The sequence below is a fragment of the Echeneis naucrates genome, chromosome 24 (assembly GCF_900963305.1).
Source record: "Echeneis naucrates chromosome 24, fEcheNa1.1, whole genome shotgun sequence".
In the NCBI taxonomy this organism is placed as follows: Eukaryota; Metazoa; Chordata; class Actinopteri; order Carangiformes; family Echeneidae; genus Echeneis; species Echeneis naucrates.
This window is the reverse complement of record NC_042534.1, coordinates 1,247,945-1,273,542: the sequence shown is the minus strand read 5'-3', so window position 1 is coordinate 1,273,542 and position 25,598 is coordinate 1,247,945. Positions and strand designations below refer to the sequence as shown.

At 43.1% G+C, this 25,598-nt stretch overlaps 2 protein-coding genes across 2 annotated transcripts; both read left to right on the top strand.

Moving 5' to 3' along the window:
• Nucleotides 1-619: 619 nt before the first annotated feature.
• LOC115038191 (endothelin-2) lies at nucleotides 620-9,908 on the top strand. Its single transcript, XM_029497066.1, has 3 exons — nucleotides 620-680; nucleotides 6,637-6,793; nucleotides 9,785-9,908. Exons 1-3 carry the CDS (start codon nucleotides 620-622, stop codon nucleotides 9,906-9,908), a joined length of 342 nt encoding a protein of 113 aa, XP_029352926.1.
• A 5,460-nt stretch (nucleotides 9,909-15,368) lies between these two features.
• LOC115037302 (protein NLRC3-like) lies at nucleotides 15,369-23,917 on the top strand. The gene is made up of 11 exons (XM_029495742.1): nucleotides 15,369-15,526; nucleotides 17,047-17,190; nucleotides 17,689-17,791; nucleotides 17,987-18,388; nucleotides 18,487-18,535; nucleotides 19,026-19,230; nucleotides 19,338-21,135; nucleotides 22,075-22,248; nucleotides 22,408-22,581; nucleotides 22,667-22,713; nucleotides 23,036-23,917. Exons 3-11 carry the CDS (start codon nucleotides 17,703-17,705, stop codon nucleotides 23,557-23,559), a joined length of 3,462 nt encoding a protein of 1,153 aa, XP_029351602.1. The 5' UTR covers nucleotides 15,369-15,526; nucleotides 17,047-17,190; nucleotides 17,689-17,702; the 3' UTR covers nucleotides 23,560-23,917.
• The last annotated feature ends 1,681 nt before the right edge of the window (nucleotides 23,918-25,598 follow it).

The window sequence follows — 25,598 nt, the reverse complement described above, 5'->3', positions numbered from 1 at the left end:
CCAAAGTGCATATTTTAATTTTGGTATTTATGAGCCGAGCTGAGGGTTAGGGTTAGGGTTAGGGTTCTGACCTGGTTTCAGACGTCCTGATAATCCTGCAGACCGACTCAACGAATGTTCCTCCATCAGTCACCTCAGTTATCTCGACTGCATCAAATTCATTTCTAACAGAAGCACACATTCAACACCACCCCCCAGTTTCATTCTGAATCCAGAGACTCATTTGCAGTAGTGAGGGAAGGACTCGGGCGGGGGTGGGTGGGGTGTATCCTGCAGGGAGGACGACTGAGACAGAGCAGCTGTGATTGATTGAGGTGTCCTCCTCCCATTCCTCCTCCTCCTCCTCCTCCTCCAGTACAGCCCGATCCATCACACCGTCCTCACTGCGCCCGGAGACCACAGCGCAGCCTCAGAGCCCCCCAGGATCCAGATTTCAGCATCCACCCGGCCGGATCAGACTGACAGAATTATTATTATTGTTTTTGTTGTTGTTTGACTTTTTCTTCTCTTCGGTTTTCATTGGGAACATTCAAAAGCTCGGGTGTTCTTGTTTTTTTTTGCTGTGGGGAGTTTTACCTGCACACCGGCGTGCTTCGGAGGGATTTCTCATCTGGACAGGATGGACTTCACTTACTTTTGGCTGCTCGTCACGGCGCTGATGTTGTTCCAGCAGTTTGAAGGTAAATCCAGCTCCGTTTATCTTCAGACAGGACTTCTGCTCCTGGATGGATAGCCTGAAGCTTTTCGGTGAATTAAAGATTTGATCTTGTTTTCAGATTCTTAACTTCTCCAATTGGCATTTGTAAGCATTTAGAATATTGTTGGGGAAAATAAAAATGCATGATCTTATAAAGAATTATCAATAATTAATGAATTTTGACGGCTCATTTTTCATGTTGTTTATTGATGATTAGCTTTAATTCACAGTATTACAGCTCAGGTGTTTGCGCTTGTCTTTCTTGTTTTTGGTTGTAAACTTCTCGTCCTCTCGTCCACCGGTCCGTATCTCCGAGCTGAGTGTGTGTTTGTTTGTGTAGTTAATGAACTGTGAACTACGTGTGAATGTCTCAGTCACTCATCTGATCATCTTGGTGGTAAACTTGAGTCCAAAGTCTTTATCCAATCATTTGTGAACTGTTGAGAGTTTAGAGCTCTGAAATAAATGAAAGTCAATGAAAATAGGAAATGTACTCTATAATCACATAATTGCCTCGGAGTGAACCCGACTGCCTTCGCTTCTTCGTTCAGGAATGCATCTCCATACGTCACAGAGATTTTAGGTTTTATTGCTTAAGGGAGAGTCTGGAATGTGTTTGTAAGATCTTGTTGCCAGAAGGTCTGAGATTCCTCGTTACACCTGCATGAGTCCACGGAATAGGAAGGCCCACCCTGGCCCCCCCGCCAGCACCCCCTCAGCTCTGTCACTGACTGAACACACGTTGGGGTGAAGCCATCAGTTGGATATCTGCAGCTGTATGTCTGTAAAAACCCTTTTCATCACCTCCAGATCCTTCAGGAGAGTTATCCAACACTGTGGCTGCATTAAAAACTGCTGTCGTCTCAGATTTGCGTCCCTGTGGGGGACACTTTGGCCGTCAGGTGGTTGAGACTCCAGACCTTCTTCCTTCTTGCTCTGACTTTGGGACACGGCCGGACTAACCCGCTCCCCCTTTCCCTGTGCAGCGTGTACAGTCTGTTTATGGAAAACAGCTTCTTTCTCAGAAAAAAAAACCCAAAACATTTTGTTAGCAGAGTATATATCAAGTTTACTGCAGCACTTTATGGTCTATAAAGTAAAGAGGAGATATGGCAGTAAAATCCTGAGGCGGGCTGGTGCGCGGCCTGAGGAGAGGTGAGCTGCTACTGAAGCTGACTTTGACATTATGAAACTGATTTTTGTGGTCATCACAGTCCAGAGTCTGCTTATTACCTCGTCTGCAAACCACTGAGAGTGAATTCCTGAGCAGACGTCGCCACCACCACCATCCATAATATTTTTAGGGAGGGTCCCCTCTGTCAACATCTTACCTTCTGTCTCTGCTCTCTGCTATCTTTGGTTTTCCTCTGCGCTGCCTGTTTGTCTCCATCATGTGTTACAACCCGACCTTTGAGACTTATTAAGGTCGGCTGCATAAATCACAAGATAACACTGGAAAATGTCCACAATCACCTCAAGACCAAATAAAACGTGCCGACCCCGAACTTAACTGAGCTGACAAATCTTCTTTGGCTGGATTTACCAACTGTTTATTTAAAAAAAAGAGTTTAGCTGCAAACCTTCGCAACTTTCTGCAGAAGAGAGTCGTTATAAGATAATTTAACACAAATGGATAACCATGATGAATCTCTGCAACACAAGAACAAAGCTCCTTCCTTTATTTCATCAACATGGAAGTATTTTAACTGGAGCTCAGAAGATTCATGTGTGCGCACGAGAAGTGACTTCTGGGCTCCGCTGTGTAAAAGTGACAAATGAAGAATTCACAAAAGGCTCAAAGTCAGAAACACAGTTTTATCTCAAACCTGAGCATTTTTAATAAAACATAAGCAGACAGGAAATGTCTGTCTGTAATTAAGGATCTCTGTGATATAGAGACTCTGTCCTCCATAAATATGGTCTGAGAGTCATTCCAGCAGATTTCCATCACAAAGGGTCGAGCTGCTGCCGCTGATGTTTTGTGTGGCTGTTGTGTTGCATTGTTGCTCATCTCATTAGAGGCTGGACGTTCTCCCTCAGCCAGAGGATTATGGGATCTTGGCCACCTCTCCTCGGTGCTCGCTCTGGTTGTAAGATTTATGGAGGCCCCTGCGCTCTGACATTATCTTGTCTCAGAGCTCTGCAGGCGGTTCCTTCTTCCTCATAACTGGCTGTTTGCTCTGAAACTGCACCAATCCAAAAATGGAAAGATCTTTCCTCACGGCAGCATCACATCGTCTCATATCAGCCTAAATTAAACATTATTTCCTTTTACCAGATTCTTCCAGCATCTGTATTTGGGAATTATTATCCCATTACCGGATTAGCGAATCCTTGAATGAGGCCTGCACCCAAATAAATCATCAGAGCTCTCTAATTACTGTACAAGCTACAGATTCATTAGGATTCTCAGTTGGCGTGAAAGTTTTAACTTCCACACTGAGACGCCAGATTTCCTTCTGAAGAGATGAGTCATTTCATGACTTTTCATGACTTTTGGCTTTCGACCTGCAAAAACTGATAATCGCCCACAAATCCAAAACGTATGATGCATAAATCCAAAATAACTGTTGAGTCATTAAGATACTCACGACTCTTGTCAATGTTCTCTGAGATGATGAGATTTAGCCCTCCATTATTCCGTCCTACGCTGAATAGACCTGACACATTTTGGGAACAAGATGGAAAACCGTTTTGCCAGGAGAATAATGACGGACCTGGGATTTGTGTTTGTTGAGTTAAGACCTGGAACAAAAACCAGGATCACACAGATTTCACACTCATTATTTTGTCTTTTGTCCTTTTGACAAAGTTTTTTTTTTTTTTAATCCTTTGGGATGTGGCTGGATGATCGCAGCGCTGGAGAAACAGAAGGCTATCAGACTAATGTAATCTTAACTTAATAAGACGCTTTGGGTTAGTTTCTGTTTTGTTTTGAGATTAAAGTATTCGTTCAAGCAGGGTGCAGGGTGGGAAACAGCTGAGGAATCCATCCAGACATTTATCAAGTTGTCCAAGTTAAAATAATTTGACTTGACAGGAAAAAATAAACATCTGAGTAGCAGAAAAATGTTTCATCCTCTTGTTTATTTAGTGACTTATTTCACGGACTTTTGGGTAGATCCTGACGCCCAGCACCAATAAATACCTCACCCTGACACCTGCCTCGACCTTCAAGTTTACGCCGTGAAGGTTTGCAGCTTTTTCGTGACCTCGGTCTACAAACAGCTCGCTCAGGAGCTCAGGAAAGGTGCCTGTAAAGAAACGACGGGACACGTTTCCGTCCCGTCAGTCCGCTCAGACGTGTCCAGCCTGTCTGCAGAACCTTTCTTTCCTCCAAGCATACTCAAACAGCAGGGGTCATGAAATGATCAGTCCATGTTCTTGACTTCTGTATTCCACATCAGCGTTTGGGGGGTTCCTACCTGCTCAGCCGCCGCTGCCAATCATAACAGCCAGCTCACGGATTAAGCAGCTGATCCGCATGTATATTGTCAAATATTGTCCAAGCCCACGGAGCCAGGCAGACTCTCTCATAGCAGGGCAATAAATTCAACTTTGGCTTGGCAGTCCCTGAACGCTGTAGGAGCCCGAATACAGCTTTTGCCCCTTGGGTTTTTTTTGGGTGGGGGGGGTCTGGAGCCACAGATGCAAATGATCTGCTTGCACATCTACAGAATAAAAGAGGCTTCTTGCTTTATGGGCACAGGCTCACAAAGGCCTCACATCCATGAACCTATTAGGAAAGGAAGTGTGCACAGCGCTCGGGGCAAGTTGGAGGGCAGACAGACGGGACTGTGATGTTTATGGACCACATATATAAAGTATTGCATTGCCTTTAGCCAGGAAGTCCAGCTTCCAGTCTGATGTGACACACTAGGGGAGATGAAACAGCGACTGGGACGTCTCTTTTGAGTGTCTTTTCAGTGCTTTCTTACAGCCGGAGAAAAAACTGGACAGACTGTGAACATGAGGTTTCAGCTCTGTGCTGTTTTTCTTCCTGCTCTGTCGAAAGCTGACCTGCAGGAGTGTCGGTGACAGATGACGGGCGTGTGGTTTGGATCTCTGAGCCGGCACAGTCTCCCAGGACCAGCATGCTCCGACAGAGGGGGGTTCAAACCTACAACCTATTTCCTGTGTGATTATGTAACATTATGTGCCATGTGGACTCGTCCGCAGTAATCATGAGGTCATGGATCCCCCATCGCCTGCAGAACCAACAGAAGGTCTGAGGACGTGTCACCGTTTTGTACATGGGATCAGCTCCAGTTTGGTTCCAGAAGACCTCCAAAGTGGCGCTTTAGGCTGCATCTGCAGTGACTTTACATTTGTCATGAATGAAATCATTTGTGTAGTTAATCACTGCTGCATGTGTAGTGACTCAAGTGAGGTGGAAGTGATTCAAGCAGCCGCTTCAATGACTCACTGCTGAAAAAGTCACAGTCGGTCTGATCGGTGCATTCATTTCTAGTAATTAAGTAATTAAAAAATATTATGTGATTTTAATCACTTGCCAAAGGTTATAAGAAAAAATTATTTCGAGCTCTTCAGTTTCAGAGAAACAGAGTTTCCTCTCCTGTCTTTGGTGACTCTGGATTCCGTATCATGCAGAGGACAGGATGAATATCTGAGCTGTAATGCCAGAAATCAGTTCAAGTTCCTCCAAGTTCGAGATGCAGCATCACTGGAGGGTTTTCCAGCTCAGGCCAGACAGCCGGACCTCCATCTTGCTGGTCTAACCTTGTCTGAGTAAAGGCGGCTCCTATCAGCAGGCTGCATGAAGGCCGTGTTTCCTGGAGGACATGCGATGCCTGCAAATGTCCTAAAACCTGTGGCATTCTTTTCAGTTCAGCCCAGTTTGGCTTGGCAGTGCCAAAAAATGACCAAGCAAACTGTCGGAGAGGCCGCATTTATTTTCTGAAAGGCCGACTTCAGATAAGGAGGCAGCGTGACGCTCCAGATTTCCAGTCTGCAGGACAAATAATTGGACTTTAGACGGACCTGGAATCTGCTGAAAATCCGCTTTGAGCACAGACGTACACAAACACAGAACTGATCACAGATCTTATCTTTGATATCAACAGTCACGCTTTTTCTGACATTCCTGCTTTGAATTAATGACGTCTCAGAGAAAGTAGAACAATCAGTATTGTTAATGTAGGAACACTGTTATAATATCATTTTTGTATTTGTACAAGTATTAGAAAGAAGAAGACGACGAAGTAGGGCTGGTCCACAATGACCCAAAGCTCACATTCATCTTTTAAGTTGTAAATGAATGAATGAGCAGTGGCTGCTTTTAAAAGTAAAGATAACAGAAAGCAACAAACAAACTGTGTGAAAGTGAACTAAATATAGACGGACACACAGAGATGTAACCTGGAAGTGTGCGAGGTCTCTTTTATTTAGTTTTCATACAGCTGAAAGCCAAAATAAATGAAATTAATCATCCAGCCCTGAAAAGGAAGTTTGGCTTGAACGGCTTCATCGTTCATATTAGGAAGGAGGAGGACGAGGAGTGAGTTTACTTCCTCCTCTTCGTCGTGTAAAAAAACATGTAGAGCGGGACCGGGTGGCCAGAACAGGTGCTGCATTATTCTCTCTGACACCTTCATCTGAACAAACAAACGTACAGAAAAGTAAAACATGGCGGCCTGTTTCCTTCCACTGCTGATCGGCCAATGATGGAGCTGATCGTGCACAAGCTGAACCCTTACCTTCCTGAATGATGAACGGAAGGAACATTAGCTGCAGCTCAAAGTGTCCTTTTGATTGGTTGTGATGGTCACTTTATTTCTGGACTCTTCTTCTGTCGTGATGATGAATCTTTGGATGGATGAAGAGACTTTGGGTGGAAACAGGAAGTTTTCTTTAACAGCTCTGAACAGGAACGTAACTGAATGTCAAAATAACTTTCTTCTCCCATCTGTGCTCTCCAGCCTTCTCTGCTGCAGGCCCCTCGGTGGAGGAGGGGCCCCCGGCGCAGCTCACCCACACGGCCCACCGCCGAGAGAAACGTTGCTCCTGCGAAAACCAGAAAGACAAAGAGTGCATTTTTTTCTGCCACATTGGCATCGTCTGGGTCAACACCCCAAGGTGGGTCCAAGGTGTTTGTTTGCTCAGTAAAAGATCGGGTTGTAATAATAAAACTAAACCACGATAAGAACAGATCAGTAATCTCACAGCAGCTGCAGTCCGACACGAAGAAAAACTTTCACTGTTGTGCCACGTCAGTTGTTTTCAGAACAGAAAATAACACATCTGAAAGCGGAGCCAGTTTTAAACACTCCCTTTAAATTATCCACATTTTTACTCACATGCGTAATGTTAAATGTCATATAGAATTAACGTTATAGAATTAAATAATGTATATAACAGATAGTGCAGCCAAAGTCATTGTTTGTTCATACATATGAACACGACCTACATAAATCTTCTAAATATCAAATGAGCGTCGATGTTGAATGTGAATTTTGATAAAAACAGCTGTGAGTTTTCAGGTGATGGAGCTCCAAGCTGCCAACGGTTCCATCCAAAGGCTGATCGCTGTCGGTCGTATATCAGCGACCGCAGCTTTGATGAATGTTGGAATTAACTGGAACTGCGACGTCCGTCCTTCTGTTTATTTGACTCTTTCTTTTGTCTGGTTGGAAAAATGAGGTGAAGACACATTTTGCAGCTTCGCCCTGAAAGTTTCGATCATATTTATGTCAGAACAGCTGGATAACACTCCGGTTCTGAATATAAAGCTTTTTTATATGAGGAAATCTGAAAGCAGTTAAAAAGCAGCATCGCAATATTTCACACAATGTGCAATATTTTTCCAAATGTGTTCGTCTTTCAAATGTCGCTGCCTTGTTTCATGCAGAAATGCCCTGAAAACGGACTGTGAGATAATTAGATATTATCAGGAAAGAGAATTCTTCAACATTAGCGTGACTTATTTCCTGAGTTAAGACCTCCCTGCAGGTTAAACTGAACTCCCACAATGCAACGCTGAGCCGAGGCCTCGGTTGTTAAATCCCAGCTTTGTTTTATGAAACACATTCATTAACATCAGTCGTCACGGCATCTCTTCGCACTAAAGCTCATAAACTCATCTCGGAATCTTTTCCTCGGAGCAGAAACTTTATTCGGCTTCCCAGACCGGAACCATTGGAACCACCAAGCTCTTCACCATTGGTAGCAATTAACTTCATTTTAGCTGCGTATGCCCGAGCGATGAGTGAAGCAGCTAGATGTGGTGGAGTTAATAAGAAAGCGCACCTTTCCTAACGAAGGGTAATTTCTGCTTTTTCTAAATAGCTCCTTTTAACCCTTTAATCACTGCGGTCCGACCCAAATCTGCCCACAACCACGTAACTCCTCACAGCCTGCTCCCATTTTGCAGTTTACCAGAACCTCGGCAGCCAGTTTACATCCAACTGGTGAATTTAAATGAGAAGGATTTGTAATAATTGATGCATGTCCTTTTAAATTGAAGGTTAAAAGATGGAACGATGTCTTTATTCCAGCTGTGAATTGGATTTGGATGTTTTGGTTTTTTTTTTATTCCTTTATTAATCATATCAGGTTTGTTCCAAACTGCCGGACATTTCAACAACTTAAGAAAACTGAAAATTGTTAAAATAACACACATCGGTGGAGAGTTGACTGCCAGTCACATTTGAAATTAATTAACTTGAGTGGGAGAGAGCGAGGTGGAACCAAAATAGCTTCCAGAGATGATCCAAAAACGGCTCCTTCGGCGGCGGGACCCTCTCACTAAGGCTCAGATTGTTAATTTAGTCTAAACTTAGCCGTGTGGTGGGATGCAATCTACCCGCCTCCATCATCAAGAGTTCTTAAACAGCAGTGGCCACCATGACTAAATGCTCCAACGACGGAGAGGGAGAGGGAGGAGGGGAGGCAGGGTGGGATTCAAACCCGACCCATCGCAGAGAGACAGAGTCAAACTGGAGACTTTTCCTGGGGCAATCCTGCCCAACACTCGCTGATTGATTTTCTATCATTATATTCATATTAATTAATAATAATAACTAATATTCATACTAGTGATCATTTTTCTTCTGCCGTTTAAATAACACCATTAAAATTCTCTATAGATGCTTTTTATCATAATAATTCTTAGAAAAACTAAAATAACTGTTCAATCACACAAGCTCTTGGTTTTAAGTGTTAGTTTTAGTTTGGCACATAAAAACTATTTAAACAGAGACATGTAGCTGCTAAAGCGGCAGCTGGTGCTCAGGAGCTCTTTGTGGTGGAGAACAAAAACAGAGCTAAAACAGAGCAAAAGCTTTTTAACAACTGTGAGCCTGGTTGAATATCAGTCCTCCTTTTTCAGCTCTACTTCTGTATAAAACACAGCTTTGAATGGAAAACAGAAGGATTCAACAGAACTTTGTTTCAGTAGGTCCATAACTCATCAGGTTACACTTCAGATTGTTTAGATTTATTTGTATTTTAGCTGGCTGAGACACTAAGACATGGAGGTGGAAGAGAGGCCAACAGGAGTTTAAAACTGGCACAAAGTTCAACCAGCTTTCAAAAGGAAGAAAAATAAATTCAATTTAATTAATTAGCGAACAGGAGCTGGGAGCCAGCTGGGGGTGGAGGTAGAAATGGGATCCAGATGTTTCACCGTTTCATGTGAGTACAAAGAAAACAGGCAAAGTGTCCTGGTGTTGTCTTCACAATAAAATGATTTCAGCTGGACTGAAATCTAAAGTGGGTCCAAACCTCAGTTCAAGTATGTGACACAAATGTTGGATTTCACAAACAGTAAAGCAGAAAGTTCAGCCCTTCTTTAAAATTAACTGCTGGCCAGAAGCCGTGATGATTCACGCCACTGTTATTACAGTGAAACAGCTCTGAGGGTGACCTTTGACCCCTCACTGTCTCCACACCTCCCACTGGTGTTAGTGGACTGATGCTGTTTGTTTCATGGTTCTGATGTTTGTGGGGTTGTGCTTTGATTCTTTGTTGCTCACCAGGAGACAAATCTGACAACGTTAGACGTCAGAGGTGTTGAGGTTCATCCTGAGGGGAACACTGTTGTTATTATCCCGCCTCTCTCTCCTCCAGCCACCTGGTTCCTTACGGGTTCGGGTCACTGCGACTGCGGAGGGAGCTGGGCCGCTGCATCTGCAGGGACCGACGGGACGCCGAGTGTCTGAGCTTCTGCGCCGCCCAAACACAATCAGGGTAAGGACACAAACACAAGGACAGACACGTGTCCTCGGAGCAGGACGGCAGATTGACCACAGTGATGTTTCTCACCCAGGGAGGAAAACGCTGCGGCGAAGAAGAGCACGGGAAAACGACTGAAGGGGTACAGAGCTGCATTCTGGGAAAAAAGGAGCCGGCACACACTCAAACACCAGACCTGAGCGAGCAGCGGCACTAATAACAGACACGCACCTCTTTGTTCGCCTGGCTGTCCTGACGGCAGCCTCTCAAAGGTTTTTTTTTCCTGAAGCTAAGCTAAAGAACGGTAAAACACTGACCACACAAAGTCTGCAAACCGGTTTGATAAAAGGCGAACACAACAAACAACCACAACGTTAAATTCATCTTGCTCCTGCACGGTGACGGACAGTTTCAACACGCTGACGGGAGGTTAGAGCGAGGGAAACCACTTTTTCCTCCATGACTGAGTATTTGGGCCACAAGAAGGAAAAAAATAAGAGATTTCAAGAATAAAGTCACTTTCGGAATAATATAAACTCTCTCTCTATATATAATATACAACTGATATATAAAAAGTTGTAATATTTACCCAATATTTCTGACCTTAGCCAGAGAAGACCAGATTACATCAGCATGTTTTCATTTTTTTATTATTTTAATTTACAATCACTGACTGAACTAATTCAAAATTAAAACATTTGATCTGTAGTCTCAACTTTATCAACTTTATCTTAAAATCAAATGACTTAATTGTTGAAACTGTTCTAAACTTTATTCCTGAAATCAACTTTTTTTTTCCTAGAGGTGGCCTGTCTGCTGAGAGGTTGCAGTGAAATTGTCGCTGTCTCAGTTTAGCTTTCTAATTCCAGTAATTACAGTTTTAGCAGGCATACAAAACCTCATTTTATAAAACAGGACATCGCAGTAAATCCAAAAAAACAATCCAGATTTAATATCTATTTTTATCACCACCATCAGTTTTCTATGATTTTTAGTATTTCTATCAGCAACCTTACTAAAACAGCTCATGATCAGTGTGAGGTATCGACACAGTTCAAGCTTCACAGAGAGCCTAACATTCTTCACATAGCTGCAAAATATTCCAAGAAGTATAAATCAGGAAGATAATAAATTTAACTTGCTGACAGTCTTACTTTATACGTGAATGCACGTATTCCTCCAACATGTCAGGATGTCCCTGAAGGTAACACAAAGACATGTGGGACTGTTAAACAAATTTTAACGTTACTGTACACTGATGTATACTCACAGTGATTCATAGTTCTCATCTACACATATTTAATATAATCCAAAAAAAAAAAAAAAAAAACAACATTTCAATACTCTGTACAGCATCAAGGCCGCCGTGATCCCCGTGACCTCAGCAGCTTGCATCCGTCAGCGGTCTGACCTTTAGGTCGGAGGTCAAGAAGTGATCACTGGAGGAGCCGTTAGCAGAAAAGGAACCAGATTACCAATCTGCAGTTTGTAAAAAGCTGCCATTCAAACACCAAGAGATGATGACATAATGAGCCTGAGGTCTTCATATAGAACCCACCTGCTTTTTAAAGAGGACTGCCTCAGCAGAAAGACAAAAGAGAAATCTATAACCTGTAAAAATGCCAGGAGATTATTATTTTCAGACTTAACAGGCATCAGACGGACAGCTGTGCACCTCATGTTTTATGTCGGCTCGTGGAGAAGTGAATCTCGATGGAGGGAACGTGGAGCTGCCTGTGATGGATGATCCCATGCGCTTAAATCTGGGACAGGCAGAAAATGAAATCACAGACGCCCTCCTGCGGCGCGCGCCTCTCGGGCATGTGCGAGTAGTTGAAACACACACGCAACACGAGCAGCACATTTTCAGCGGTGAGCCTTTGGCTACAGTTAACAGGGAGGCCGAAGCCGCATCCATCTGAGCCATATGGTGAATGCACATCTCACAGGAGCAAACCTTCACTAACTTCTTATCTTCCCCTGTTTCCTGCAGCTCATTACCAAACAGGAACAGCTCGTTTGTCCCTGCAGGGAGGTCAAAGGTCACAGTGAGTTGGCTGAAAAATGACCTGTTGTTTAATAAAGCGCTGATTGCTCAGTAAGAATTTAACACCATCCATCCGTCACGTTTCGGTTTCATTCATGCTGTTTTGTATTACACTGCGCTCACACAACAACCAGAAACGACGAACTTCGACAAAGGCTGTGTGCAGAGACGGGTGGAGCAGTTTAACACGCAGGTTTACTCCTGAATGAAGCAGGGAGGGTCTGCTGCTCCGAACACTCAGCGGTGTTTTTTCCTCCCAGAGGGCCCAGCTTCACTGAAAAATGAACACTTAAGACGTGTGACAGTTCATCAGATTAATTATTAACTTTGCCACAAACACAAACTCCACCTGTGAATCAGCTTTTGTAGTTTGTTCTGAACCGCAGCCTTTTCTAAATGTATATCATCATATATGTGTGTAGAGTATTTTATTGCAAGATATTTATTTTGTTAAAGATTTTTAATTCTATAAACTCAATAAAAACAAAAACCAAACTGAATCCTGTGCTGATTTTACATGAACAGGCGAGGCTCACGCTGTTCTGGACAAGAAGGGAACATTTCTTATGATGGATTGTTACGGTTTACATGTCTGACAGCTTTAAAACAACACAATGGAAAAACCACATCTCTCCAGTGCTGATGAAATTACTGGGTGAAATAAATCACTGCTTCAGGCTTCTGCTGAGCTTCGACTTCTGATGTTCTCCAAAACATTCAGAATATGAGGAAGTCAAAGAAACCGGACACCTCCAGTCTGGCTCCAGAAGCTAGAAGCAGTCTAGATCATGTCGATATTCCTCCTTTTATTTATACTGTTAACATGAGATATGTTTCTGGTTTGAACTGAAACAACCCCCACCTCAGGCATAAAAGTCAATTATAAGCAGCAAAGAAATTTTCCAAAGAAACATGCTCATACTAAACTGCTTTTACAGCGTTAACAGATGGAAAACATTCACAAAGCAACAGGAGTAAATGTACTAAATAATGAGTCTTGTTATCACACAGGTGGGAATTTTATGGTACCTGGAAAAACAGCAACTTGATCATAAATCTTAACATGCGAGGTAACCTCCCTACACGCTCCGACACACACCTATCCAAACACAAACACTTCCTCAGTAATTAAATGAATCCATATAACTTTTAAATGCTACACCAATATCTGCCATGACAGAAGAGTAGTTACGTTATTCAGCTAATCTATTTCTTGAATACTGAGGACTCGAGCGTTGACCAAAACCAGAGGAAATCGTATTTAGGGGAGGAGGCCGAGTGCCAATTATTCCATACCTATAAAATCTAATATCAGGTCAGTGTCGATATTAAATCAGAAAGGAGCTTTATCAGGTTGGGGAGACGCAGCATGCTGGACCTTAAATCTTGAAGTCAAACAGTACACATCTGCAGTCTGAAACTGGTTTTAATGAAATGTTTCTTTGATACAAACAAATAATTGTTCTAACTGGGAATTTCCTGTTTTGGGGCTTTTTCTGTCCATGTGGTATGAATACCTAACCACTTGTTCATCGCGCCACGCCACACTGGGTCAATGCAGACCGTTGATTTTTCATGTGCACGATGTTTTACTTTTCCTCATTTCAGCTGGTGGAATATGAGTTTCTGTTCTTACTGTCGTCATGTGTGACTTTAAACTGAACCTTTTTAGTTTTGAAGTGACAAAGATGGAGATGTGGCATTGAGCTAGGCAATTACGCTGAGCGATCAATTTACAAAATGAATCAAGATTGAAATGAGTCAATAGGTAGAGCTCCACTCAAGCATTTGCCTGATTCAGGACCAAGATGGATGAAAAGGATGTTGGACTATTTTAAGGGAAATGTCAAAAATATCTTTTTCTTTTCTGACATTCTACCATCATCCAGCATCACACCGTCATCAGACCGGGTCCGTTCACTGCCTGGCTCAAGGCCCGGCGCCGGCCAAGGGGCTGGACCCGTCAGCTAACTGAAGATGGGGATAGTTGTTACAGGAGTGATCCTCCTTTCTCAGCCAAACAGGGTGGCTCAGCAGGTGGATTTTCTTTTTTTCTTTTTTACATCCGATCGCTTTTCAAACGCCAGTTTGACTCCGCCCTTCATGTGTTCATGTGCTGTCCACATGTTGTGAGGCCGAAACTTCAAGAGTGGCCTGATGCTATAAAAAAATAGAAGAAAACATCTGTTTGTGTTGAAATTTGAAATGCAAACTTCAAATGTAACCGCATATTGTTCTGCCAGCTCCAAAATGTCCTCCAGATTCATTAATCCAGTTGAATTAATCCTCAGACAACAAGCTGTTTGGTGCGGATTCAAGGAGAAAGTGTTATCTGGAGCCTCGGGCTGCCATGTTGTGGCCAGCAGAGCCTTCTGAGTCTAAATGAAGCGAAACAACAGTTGAAGTCACAGAAGCCTGAAGTTTGACAGCAGGGGGAGGAAGATGAAAAGAGCGGAGTCTCCTTGGTCAGATCAGCTGTATAATCAGTAAACCTTCGAAGGAAATAGATGGACTTGACATTTGCACTCTGATTCTGGTCTCGTTTGAGTTTCAGTGAAGCGTCAGCAGCTGCAGTGAAACACTGACTGAGGATTTCCCTCCACATCTGGACCATAAAGCATTAATTCACCGGAAGCAAAGCTTCTAATAAATAAACCAGATGAATGATGTTTGGCTGCAGGCTGAGGTTCACCGGGCCGTTTAATTGACCCTGTGATTAGATTTTAATGAATTATTGAGATCAACAAAGACAGAAAAAGTAAAAAAAAATTGGCCATAAATGACTGTAAAGGCATTAGATATGTGGGCTGCTCACTCTGTTTTTCAGGCAGGTGCAGGATGAGTTGATGTTTGTTCAACAGCATCATCTGCTGGAAAAGCTGCAGAACAGCTTGAACCACGGCGGCACGGTGGATCAGTGGTTTGTTCTGTTCCTCACAGCCCGAGGGCTTCCTGCAGGTGAGACAGTGAACAGCTGTTATGGACACTGACCCATCCACGGTGAGCCGGTCCTCTCCAGCCAGGACTGGGTCCAGACCCCTGCAGGTATGAGCAGCACAGATTATGATCAGTGGATGGATGGATGGATGGGGACCAGACTAGTTTGGCTGCTGTGGAGACAGATTCCAACAACAACATCATTCCTGCTCATCATTTTATGGCTGATCAAGCTGACCGTTCACAGCAGAGGAAAAAATGATCCAGTTCTCTGTCACTGGTCCTCAGTCTATAACTGGTTCCTACAGTTATTAGTCATGAACCCGTTGATTGTTGTTTTAAATTTCATCAACACTTATGAATCTACAGAGCTACACTGAAGGACATTAGATGATTTGTTGCTCCATCTGGTGGACAAACAGCAGAACTAAATCATCTGATTTTATGTTCTGTCACTGACTCGGTTTCTGTCCAGGTCAGACCGGTTTTGATGTCACTCTGTTTTTTTATAGTTATGAGGATGTGACTCTTCTTTAGATCAAACTCTCAGACAGGACTGAGGAGGGAGAACGAGCAGCTTCTTCTCTTCACATGTTTCCTGAACACATGAAGCTGAAAAGTGACTGCAAGTCGACCTGAAGTGAGTTCAGCAGGTGAGAATCTGTAAATGTCTGATCAGGATCACTGTGATCACACTGTGTTGTTTCAGTGTTTGACTGGTGAGCAGAACTTTTTTACCTCCTACCTACTTTCCTAGCTTTTGTCTTTCCTTCGTATTTACAGACTTGTTTTTCTAATCTATCGTCATTAGATCCAGAATCAGTACTGAATAGTTTTTTCACTTTGCTCTTGTCTCTGAGTAAAGATGCAGGATATTTTAATAAGATTTAAAATAAGCAGACAAATAGATTTAACCTTTTTAAAGGTTTTAAATGGTCACTACATATTAATCTTGACTGGAACAGAAATTTTTAACACCTTAACATTAAAAATGAAATATTGTTTGGTGATTTCCTGGAACAGGTGTGCAGAGTTTCTGAGAAGTCAGAACAAAAATAGTCCAGAACTGGTCTGACGGGTTGAATTAATTTGGCTGAATGAATTTAACTCTCACTTCTAATGGTCTCAGTATTTCCTGATACAGTGAATCATAATAAACACTAATTTGGAAATCATGAAACAAATGTTTTAAAATCCATCCATCCATCTTCATCTGCTTATCCGGGATCGCAGATGTTTTAAAATGTTTAAATAAATGACTTTGTGTCATTTTACTGACGGAAATGAGAATCTGAGCAATTCTTTTATCATTGTACATTTTTAAGTCTGTTCTTATTTAAATGAATGCCCTCTCTGTCATGGGACAGGTAATGTGACACTGAACTTCCTGACAGAAATTTGAAGCCAACACGAGGGTGGACTTCAGTGTGTTTAGCTTCAGGCTCAAATACAGAACTATTTAACAGAGAACAGTAAAAGAGAAATCCTTCGATGGCCACGTTTGATTAATAATGTGACACACATTAAATCGCAGCTCCATCAACACATCCCACCGTGGATGGTCAGTGAGCACCACTGAGTGTTCAGAGGGAAGAAGCAGATCTGAGATAAATGTCAGACTGCTTTCTGAGGAAACGCTGGTGTTTTTTAGCCTCTGATGTTATGAGGCTGTGACCTTTCCTGAGCTCAAACTCTGAGAAAGGACTGAGGAGGAAGAATGAGCAGCTTTTCTCGTCAAATGTTTTGACACATGAAGCTGCACCCTCTGATTTTTTTTTAAACAGGTTTATCTGGTTTTGTGGTGGCTGATGTTTACTTTAGATTTGGACTTTCCGAAGGTGTGACATTTTCTTCAAGTAAACATCAATAAAATGTTTTAAAATTCCCCCCCTGAATCTTCCCAAACTGATTTTGTTGTGATTTTAACTGTAAGAATTTCACAGTTCTGCTTTCATCCCAGGCTGTATGTGATGGTTTCATTTTTATAGCACTATGTACAGGTTAAAGGCTGCACTCCTTCTTTTACTGACATAAATTCAGTCACCACGAGGATGTTTCAGGGTCAAACATAGAACTATTTATTAGATACAGTAACAGAAAACTGTAAATTTTCACATTCTGTTTGATCAGGTCATGAGATGCTGATGTTGTTTTGTTTTGTTTTTTGACTCAGAACTTTTGAGGATGTGATTCGTCCTCAGATTAAACTCTCAGACAGGGCTGAGGAGGGAGAACGAGCAGCTTCTCCTCTTTAGAAGTTTCCTGATAACAAGAAGCTGGAAAGTGACTGCAAGTCGACCTGAAGTGAGTTCAACAGGTGAGAATCTGATCAGAGAAATCTGTATATTCCATTGTGAAGTTAAGTTTCTGACTTGATGTGTGGATCAAAGAAGCTGTTTCAGCTGTACCATCTATTGGACTAATTCTTTTTTTTTTTTGTGATCCTGCTCTGTTTTGCCATGACTAATGTTTTTATTTAAACTTTCACTCTGAATTTATTAGGTTGGAACAGTTCCTCAAATTAAGTGTAATGTAAATGTTTAACAATTTCTTAAACTCAGATTTTTGTTGGATCTTAAATGTATTTGAGCTTCACAGTTCAGATATTTTTCCCATTAAATGGATGTAATTCATAATATAGTGTTGAAGTTTCAGATTAATATGAATACAACTGTTTTTAATATTTTCTCTGATGTCAGTCAGAATCTGTTAAAATAAAACAGTTTTTTGTTGTTGGCAGTTAAGGGCCGAAGTTTGTGACATATTAGTGACAGTGATGAGAAAGAATGTGTCCTGTTGTTGTGTTTGTGTGAAGGTGGAGGCTCAGCTATGGATCAGTCTGAGGACAGAGAGGACGAAGGCCCCCCCTCTAAAACCAGTCTGAGGGGGAGAAGAAAGAGTCAGACCAAAGCTCAGAGGTGAGATGAGGATCTCTAACTGTCCAGGACTCTTCTCCCTGTCAGAGCTCAGCTCTCAGATCACTGCTCCATCATTATCCACACTCACTCACACTTTTACTTGTTGCTCCTGAAATATTTCTGTTCTAAAATCTGGAAGTTTCTGCTTGGTTCCCTGTTCATCCATTCTTTAACTGTCAACTCTGTTTCTACCAGCAAACTGAAGGAGAGACCAGATCCTCCTGACCTGAGCTGTGTGTCCATGAAGAGCGATCGGTCTATGGGTCCTCCCTCTAACTTTAAGGACGGACAACAGCCTGCTGGATCCAGCTGTGTGTCCATGAAGAGCGATCGGTCTATGGGTCCTCCCTCTAACTTTAAGGATGGACAACAACCTGCTGGATCCAGCTGTGTGTCCATGAAGAGCGATCGGTCTATGGGTCCTCCCTCTAACTTTAAGGACGGACAACAGCCTGCTGGATCCAGCTGTGTGTCCATGAAGAGCGATCGGTCGATGGGTCCTCCCTCTAACTTTAAGGATGGACAACAACCTGCTGGATCCAGCTGTGTGTCCATGAAGAGCGATCCTTCTGTGGATCATCTTATCAAAGAAAAAAGGTAAAAGCTGATCATTTTCACTTTGACTCAGAAAAGTCATTTTCTCCGATGTTGACAAACAACACCTGGAACAAACTGTGTTTGTCTTTTCTCCTCAGAGTCCAGTCCGACAAACGTCATCACTCAGACCTGGACTCCATATTTATGGTGTGTAAATGTTCCTCTGATGACTGTACTGCTGACGACAGGACACACAGAGCTGTAGAGCTTCAGTCTGTGACAGACTGGACTGAACAGTTTGGGGGTAGGAGACAGTTGGAGAGGACTGAGGGTTGTAATGAACTGAAGCCCATTAGTTCACTATAGAACAGTAATCCATCAGTGAACAGTTCAGGTGGTCTGATCCATCTTCAGCTTCAGTCTCAGTTAATACTCCTACGTTCCTACGTTGTGTTGAAGGGCTGTATCAGTTTGATGAGGATCTCTGTGCTGTCAGATTTAAAGCTCAAACTTACAGTTACACCAGAGAGGCAGGCAGCCAGCCTAACCTAACCCTGAAGTCAGCAGGTCTGAATAACGGCTCTCTGTGTAACTCAGGAAGGAGACTGATGGAACAGCAGCAGCTGAAGTTTACTCTGCTGACTGATGATCAGATGGTTTGATCCATGAGTTTATACTGGATGTTGTTGTGTTCCAGCTGCTGGAGGAGAAACTCTTCTGTTTTATGAAGAACGAGCTGAAGAAAATCAAAAAGAATCTGAGTCCAGATTACCCACAATCCTTCAGTACTGAAGGTGATGATGATGAAGAGCAGAGGAGGAGCAGAGAGGCATTTCTGAAGATCACAGTGAACTTCCTGAGGAGGATGAAGCAGGAGGAGCTGGCTGACTGTCTGCAGAGCAGTAAGAGGATTTAACATGATGGATCAATGAAACATTTACTGAAATCTGAGGAGACGGAGAGAAATATGATCAAATTCTTTAACCAAATTTATGTTTTGTTTATTCAGAAAGTCGTGCTCCAGTTTGTCGACGTAAAGTCAAATCTAACCTGAAGAAGAAGTTCCAGTGTGTGTTTGAGGGGATCCCTAAAGCAGGAAACAGAACCCTTCTGAATCAGATCTTCACAGAGCTCTACATCACAGAGGGAGGAACTGGAGAGGTCAATGAGGAACATGAGATCAGACAGATTGAAACAACATCCAGGAAGCTGAACAGACCAGAAACAATCATCAGACAAGTAGACATCTTTAAAGTCCCACCTGGAAGAAGTGGACCAATCAGAACAGTGATGACAAAGGGAGTGGCTGGCATCGGGAAAACTGTCTTAACTCAGAAGTTCACTCTGGACTGGGCTGAAGACAAAACCAACCAGGACATAGAGTTCACATTTCCCTTCACCTTCAGAGAGCTGAATGTGCTGAAAGAGAAGAAGTTCAGCTTGGTGGAACTTGTTCATCACTTCTTCACTGAAACCAAAGAAGCAGGAATCCACAAGTTTAATAAATCCCAGGTTGTGTTCATCTTTGACGGTCTGGATGAGTGTCGACTTCCTCTGGACTTCCACAACACTGAGGTCCTGACTGATCCTACAGAGTCCACCTCAGTGGAAGTGCTGCTGACAAACCTCATCAGGGGGAAACTGCTTCTCTCTGCTCGCCTCTGGATAACCACAAGACCTGCAGCAGCCAATCAGATCCCTCCTCAGTGTGTTGACATGGTGACAGAGGTCAGAGGGTTCACTGACTCCCAGAAGGAGGAGTACTTCAGGAAGAGGTTCAGACATGAGGAGCAGACCAGCAGGATCATCTCCCACATCAAGACCTCACGAAGCCTCCACAGTATGTGCCACATCCCAGTCTTCTGCTGGATCACTGCTACAGTTCTGGAGGAGGTGTTGAAGACCAGAGATGGAGGAGAGCTGCCCAAGACCCTGACTGAGATGTACGTCCACTTCCTGGTGGTTCAGTCCAAAGTGAAGAACGTCAAGTACTTTGGAGGAGCAGAGACTGATCCACACTGGAATCCAGAGACCAAGAAGATGTTGAAGTCTCTGGGAAAACTGGCTTATGAGCAGCTGAAAAAAGGAAACCTGATCTTCTATGAATCAGACCTGACAGAGTGTGGCATCGATATCCAAACAGCATCTGGTTACTCAGGAGTGTTCACACAGATCTTTAGAGAGGAGACGGGGCTGTACCAGGACAAGGTGTTCTGCTTCGTCCATCTGAGTGTTCAGGAGTTTCTGGCTGCTCTTCATGTCCATCAGACCTTCGTCAACTCTGGATTCAATCTGATGTCAGAGGAACAAACAGCGCCCTCATGGTTCACAATGTTTAGAAGCACATCTTCAACTCTCTACCAGAGAGCTGTGGACGTGGCCTTACAGAGTCCAAATGGACACCTGGACTTGTTCCTCCGCTTCCTCCTGGGTCTTTCACTGCAGACCAACCAAACTCTCCTACGAGGCCTGGTGACAGAGACAGGAAGTAGCTCAGAGACCAATCAGAAAACAGCCCAGTACATCAAGAAGATGATCAGTGAGAATCTGTCTCCAGAGAAAAGCATCAATCTGTTTCACTGTCTGAATGAACTGAATGATTGTTCTCTGGTGGAGGAGATCCAACAGTCCCTGAGATCAGGACGTCTCTCCACAGATGAGCTGTCTCCTGCTCAATGGTCAGCTCTGGTCTTCATCTTACTGTCATCAGAAAAAGATCTGGACGTGTTTGACCTGAAGAAATACTCAGCTTCAGAGGAGGCTCTTCTGAAGCTGCTGCCGGTGGTCAAAGCCTCCAACAAAGCTCTGTATGTGCCGATAAATCCATCTACATCAACTGAATCTTTTTCTTTAGCTGACACCAAAAACATGTTCTTATAAGTTTTATTTCTCCAATTCCTCTTCAGACTGAGTGGCTGTAACCTCTCAGAGAGAAGCTGTGAAGCTTTGTCCTCAGTCCTCAGCTCCCAGTCCTCTAGTCTGAGAGATCTGGACCTGAGTAACAACAAGCTGAAGGATTCTGGACTGAAGTTTCTGTCAGATGGACTGAAGAGTCCACACTGTGAACTTAATGAGCTCAGGTTAGTGTTTGATTCTTCTTTTATAAGAATGGTGTAAAATGCTTCAACATACAGGAATGATCAATTAATATAATGTGGAACAACACTGAGGGATAATTCAGATAAATCAACCATAGCAGCATTCAGATTACACTTTGTGATTCCTGGTGCTCCTCCTGTTGTACGATATCCCGGTCTTGGAGGGCTGACTCAGCCTGCTAAGTTGCTGCCGATGGAGTCCACTTCCTTCCTGTGTTCAGGATCGGAGCTGTTGGCCACACATGGGTCCCATCATTCTGTCAGAGTCATGTCCAATCTGAGTTCGGCACACAGCTGATCCTCTGAAAGGCTGAAGATGGAGAGTATCAGAACGCCTTTTCCAGTAAAGCCTCTGCTGCTCCAGTTTGTGTGACACATACATGAACTCTAAAGGCGTGACCATGAGGAGACAGAAATGACCTGTGATTATGTAAATAACATCAATAACACAAAACTATTTGTCTGATTAAAAGCAGGTGGTATAGACCAATTCTGTAGGAAAATAACCTTAAATGAGTTCTACTGTGATCTGGTGCTATATAAAAAAAAAAAAAAATTAACTTGACCTTCAAGGTGTGCCTTTTGGGAGGAGGGGCTCTTCCCTCCTAGAACGGTGGGCAAATACTGTTTTCTGTATCCTGTTTTCAGACTGAGTGGCTGTAGCCTCTCAGAGAGAAGCTGTGAAGCTCTGTCCTCAGTCCTCAGCTCCCAGTCCTCTAGTCTGAGAGATCTGGACCTGAGTAACAACAAGCTGCTGGATTCAGGAGTGAAGCTTCTGTCTGATGGACTGAAGAGTCCACACTGTGAACTGGAGACTCTCAGGTCAGGATTTGATCTTATCTCAGGGGTTTTTATGTAACAGCTCTTTTAATTCAGTCAACTATCCGGGTGGTGAGAAACTCCAAGAAGACCTGATGTTTGAATAATCACAGATCAGTCAGCCTTCTTCTCATCAACACTGGTTGTTTTGTCTGTCTTCAGTCTATCAGGATGTCTGGTCACAGAGGAAGGCTGTTCTTCTCTGGCCTCAGCTCTGAGCTCCAACCCCTCCCATCTGAGAGAACTGGACCTGAGCTTCAATAATCCAGGAGACTCAGGAGTGAAGCTTCTTTCTGCTGGACTGGAGGATCCAGGCTGGAGACTGGACACTCTCAGGTATGGACAGATGGACAGACAACAGCAGCTCTCACTCTGTTTCTCTGTCTCTCTGACTAACTGAGGACTCTGTTTCTTCCTCCAGGGTGGACCATGGTGGACCACAGAGAATGAGACTTGGTCTGAGGAAGTGTGAGTGTGTTTTCACTTTGATTCATGTTACAGTAGACTGAAGTACAAAGATGAATTTCTCCAGTTTCATTCAGCATCAACACTCCATGTGTTTATTGATGTGGATCTCCATCAGCCGTCATCTTTGGCTCCACAGCAGAAACAAAGCAGAACATTGCTGCCATCTTGACTCTCATGTTCAGTAACTGTTGATGTTCTAACTGGGTTTTTGGGTTTAAATTTAATGTAGTCAAACATTATTCACAGCTGATGAAATGGAAGTTTGAATGATTCACTGATAAATCAACAGATGATAAACTGAAGCTGTTGTTCTCTCCATCAGATGCCTGTGAACTGGAACTGGACACAAACACGGTGAACACAAACCTGAAACTGTCTGACAACAATAGGAGAGTGACACATGTGAGGGAGCATCAGTCGTATCGTAATCATCCAGACAGATTTGATATCTGTCCTCAGCTGCTGTATAAAAATGGTCTGACTGATTGCTGTTACTGGGAGGTTGAGTGGAGTGGAAAGGTTCATATCTCAGTGAGTTACAGAGGAATCAGAAAGAAAGGAGGCAATAATCACTGTTGGTTTGGAAGAAATCATCAGTCGTGGAGTCTGATGTGCTCTGATGATGGTTTCTCTTTCTGGCACAACAACAGAGAAACATCCATCTCCTCCTCTGTCTCTCACAAAGTAGCGGTGTATTTAGATTATCGTGCTGGCTCTCTGTCCTTCTACAGAGTCTCCTCTGAGTCACTGATCCACCTCCACACCTTCAACACCACGTTCACTGAACCTCTGTATCCTGGGTTCAGGATCTCTTCTGGTTCCTCAGTGTCTCTGTGTGGTCTGTAGGTCAGAGTCTCTCCTGTGGACAGAAACCTTTCTGACTGCAGCTCAGCAGCTGAAGTCAAAGTTAACTCTGTTCACCATCAGACTTCAGCTCTGCACTGTGAAGCAGATCTGTATGATAATCAAATGTTAACACTCTTGTAAAATTATTTTTATTCTGTATATTTGAATCCAAATTCCCTGCTGTGGGTACTTTAGGGATCCAGTGAAGTATATTTGATTTGTGACATTTTAATTTGGCTCTGTGGAAAAACTCTTAAACTGACAATATGTTGATAGTTAGAAGAAACAAATGTAATGTGTGTAGTCTATCTGCATATATGATTGATACATTCTGCTTTACCATAAAAGAATGAACTCATTTGTTGTTGTGTAAATCTTGTTGTTGCTTTACCTTCTCATCTGGCTGTGGTGTTGTTAAAACTGGCGTCACTGCTCAGTGTGATTACAGCTGAGCTCAAACAGCTCCGATGTTCGCCCCATGTTTGATGTCTGAGTGGAGTTTTAAAACTCAAATACTGAGTAAAAGTATGTGAACTCGAACTCGAAACTTGAATGCGTTACTATTGAATGTTAAATAAATTCACAGCCTCTCAGACTCCACATCTGCTCTGGTACAGCAGTTTTCTTCCACACTGAGCTGAGCTGGACAGTTATTCAGATTTTTCCTCATTCCTTGTTTGATGTAAATATTCCCAAATTGTTCTGGATCAAAAAGAAGCCAACAATTCAGATTTGTGTCTCCTGAAAACATTCTCTCAGTTCTGCTGATTGAACCAAAAAACATGGAAGTCTACAGTTTTCTTCACTGAAGACCGTTTCAGAGGGAAATGATGAGGAATGATGGAGTGATTTTAATGATGCTGCTCCAGCAGGTTTTCAGTCTGAGGGTTAGGGTTAGCTGAAGAAAACAATGATCTCTGATCCAAACTGTTTCCAGATGATGAAGAGCTCAGTTATGTCCATCTGATGGACAGATCGGAGACCTTCATCACAGATGTTTGATTCCTGTTCCTCCAAGTGTCTGTCTGCAGGTTTATTCAGAGCTTCTCTCCAAATCCACCGTCCAAACGGGAAACAGCAGAGTGGAACAAAAATCACATTAAATCACATTAAACAACATAAATCAAATGTTCAATATAACAAACACGTCCTGTAAACAGGTGGAGGGTTTCCCAAAACTCACGATATTTCGCAGACACCTATTGGCCCGCCGCGGTCAAGATGGCGGCTGAGCGGGAAAAGGTGCAGAGCCGTCAGTCGGTGGAGCTTTAAAGCAGAAAGTTTTAGTTCGGAGTGTTTCCGGCTCCATCAGTCCGACTCCGTGTTCACCGGCTCTGTGAGTGTCCGGCCGGACTTCCTTCTCCTCGGTGTGTCGGTAAGTTGATGCTCCGTCATGTTACATTCTGTTTCCATCAGGGAGCAGCTCCGCTAGCATGCTAACGTTAGCTAACCGGCTGCTGTCAGGCTAACGATGCTATCGCTAGCTGGAGGAGCTAACGGTTGTGTTTTGTTGACTCTGGCGTTCAATGGGTCACTTTCTTCACTTGTTGTCGGTGTTGTGTGTTAAGTGTTATCTTCATAACACATTGTTTCCCGAGAATTTGACCGGAGTGGCCACTAAACGTTGTCCAGGTCTGAGATGCTGGTCATTCATTAAATTAAATTGGATGTTGACTCTCAGAGCTCCGGCTCATCTGACAGGAGACAGTTTGTCTGTGTTGACATTAATTTACTGATGAATTTCAGATAACTTTCAGTTAAATAATTTTCAAGTCTTTTCCACTGAGCCGTGACAGAAAAGCATGTCAGAACCGGTCTGATTCCTTGGATAAACTCTGCTGAAGAATTTAACTCTTACTTTTCACGGTACAGTTTCAGTGTTTCCAAACACAGTCAGACTAATGGTTTCATGGTTCAACTCCTTGTAACTTAAACTTAAAGTCCACATGGGGATTCAGTGCAGCATATTTTGTTTCTGTCTCAAACAGAACTATTCACAAGAAAACATCCATCTATCCATCTTTGGCCTAAATCAACCT

Bases quoted from the DNA above. Each gene is read 5' to 3' on its own strand.
- LOC115038191 (XM_029497066.1), top strand. From the start codon at position 620: ATGGACTTCACTTACTTTTGGCTGCTCGTCACGGCGCTGATGTTGTTC. The intron at 681-6,636 runs GTAAATCCAGCT...TGTGCTCTCCAG, and splicing joins GTTGTTCCAGCAGTTTGAAG to CCTTCTCTGCTGCAGGCCCC. The intron at 6,794-9,784 runs GTGGGTCCAAGG...TCTCTCCTCCAG, and splicing joins GTCTGGGTCAACACCCCAAG to CCACCTGGTTCCTTACGGGT.
- LOC115037302 (XM_029495742.1), top strand. From the start codon at position 17,703: ATGGATCAGTCTGAGGACAGAGAGGACGAAGGCCCCCCCTCTAAAACC. The intron at 22,249-22,407 runs GTCAGGATTTGA...GTCTGTCTTCAG, and splicing joins TGTGAACTGGAGACTCTCAG to TCTATCAGGATGTCTGGTCA. The intron at 22,582-22,666 runs GTATGGACAGAT...TTCTTCCTCCAG, and splicing joins TGGAGACTGGACACTCTCAG to GGTGGACCATGGTGGACCAC.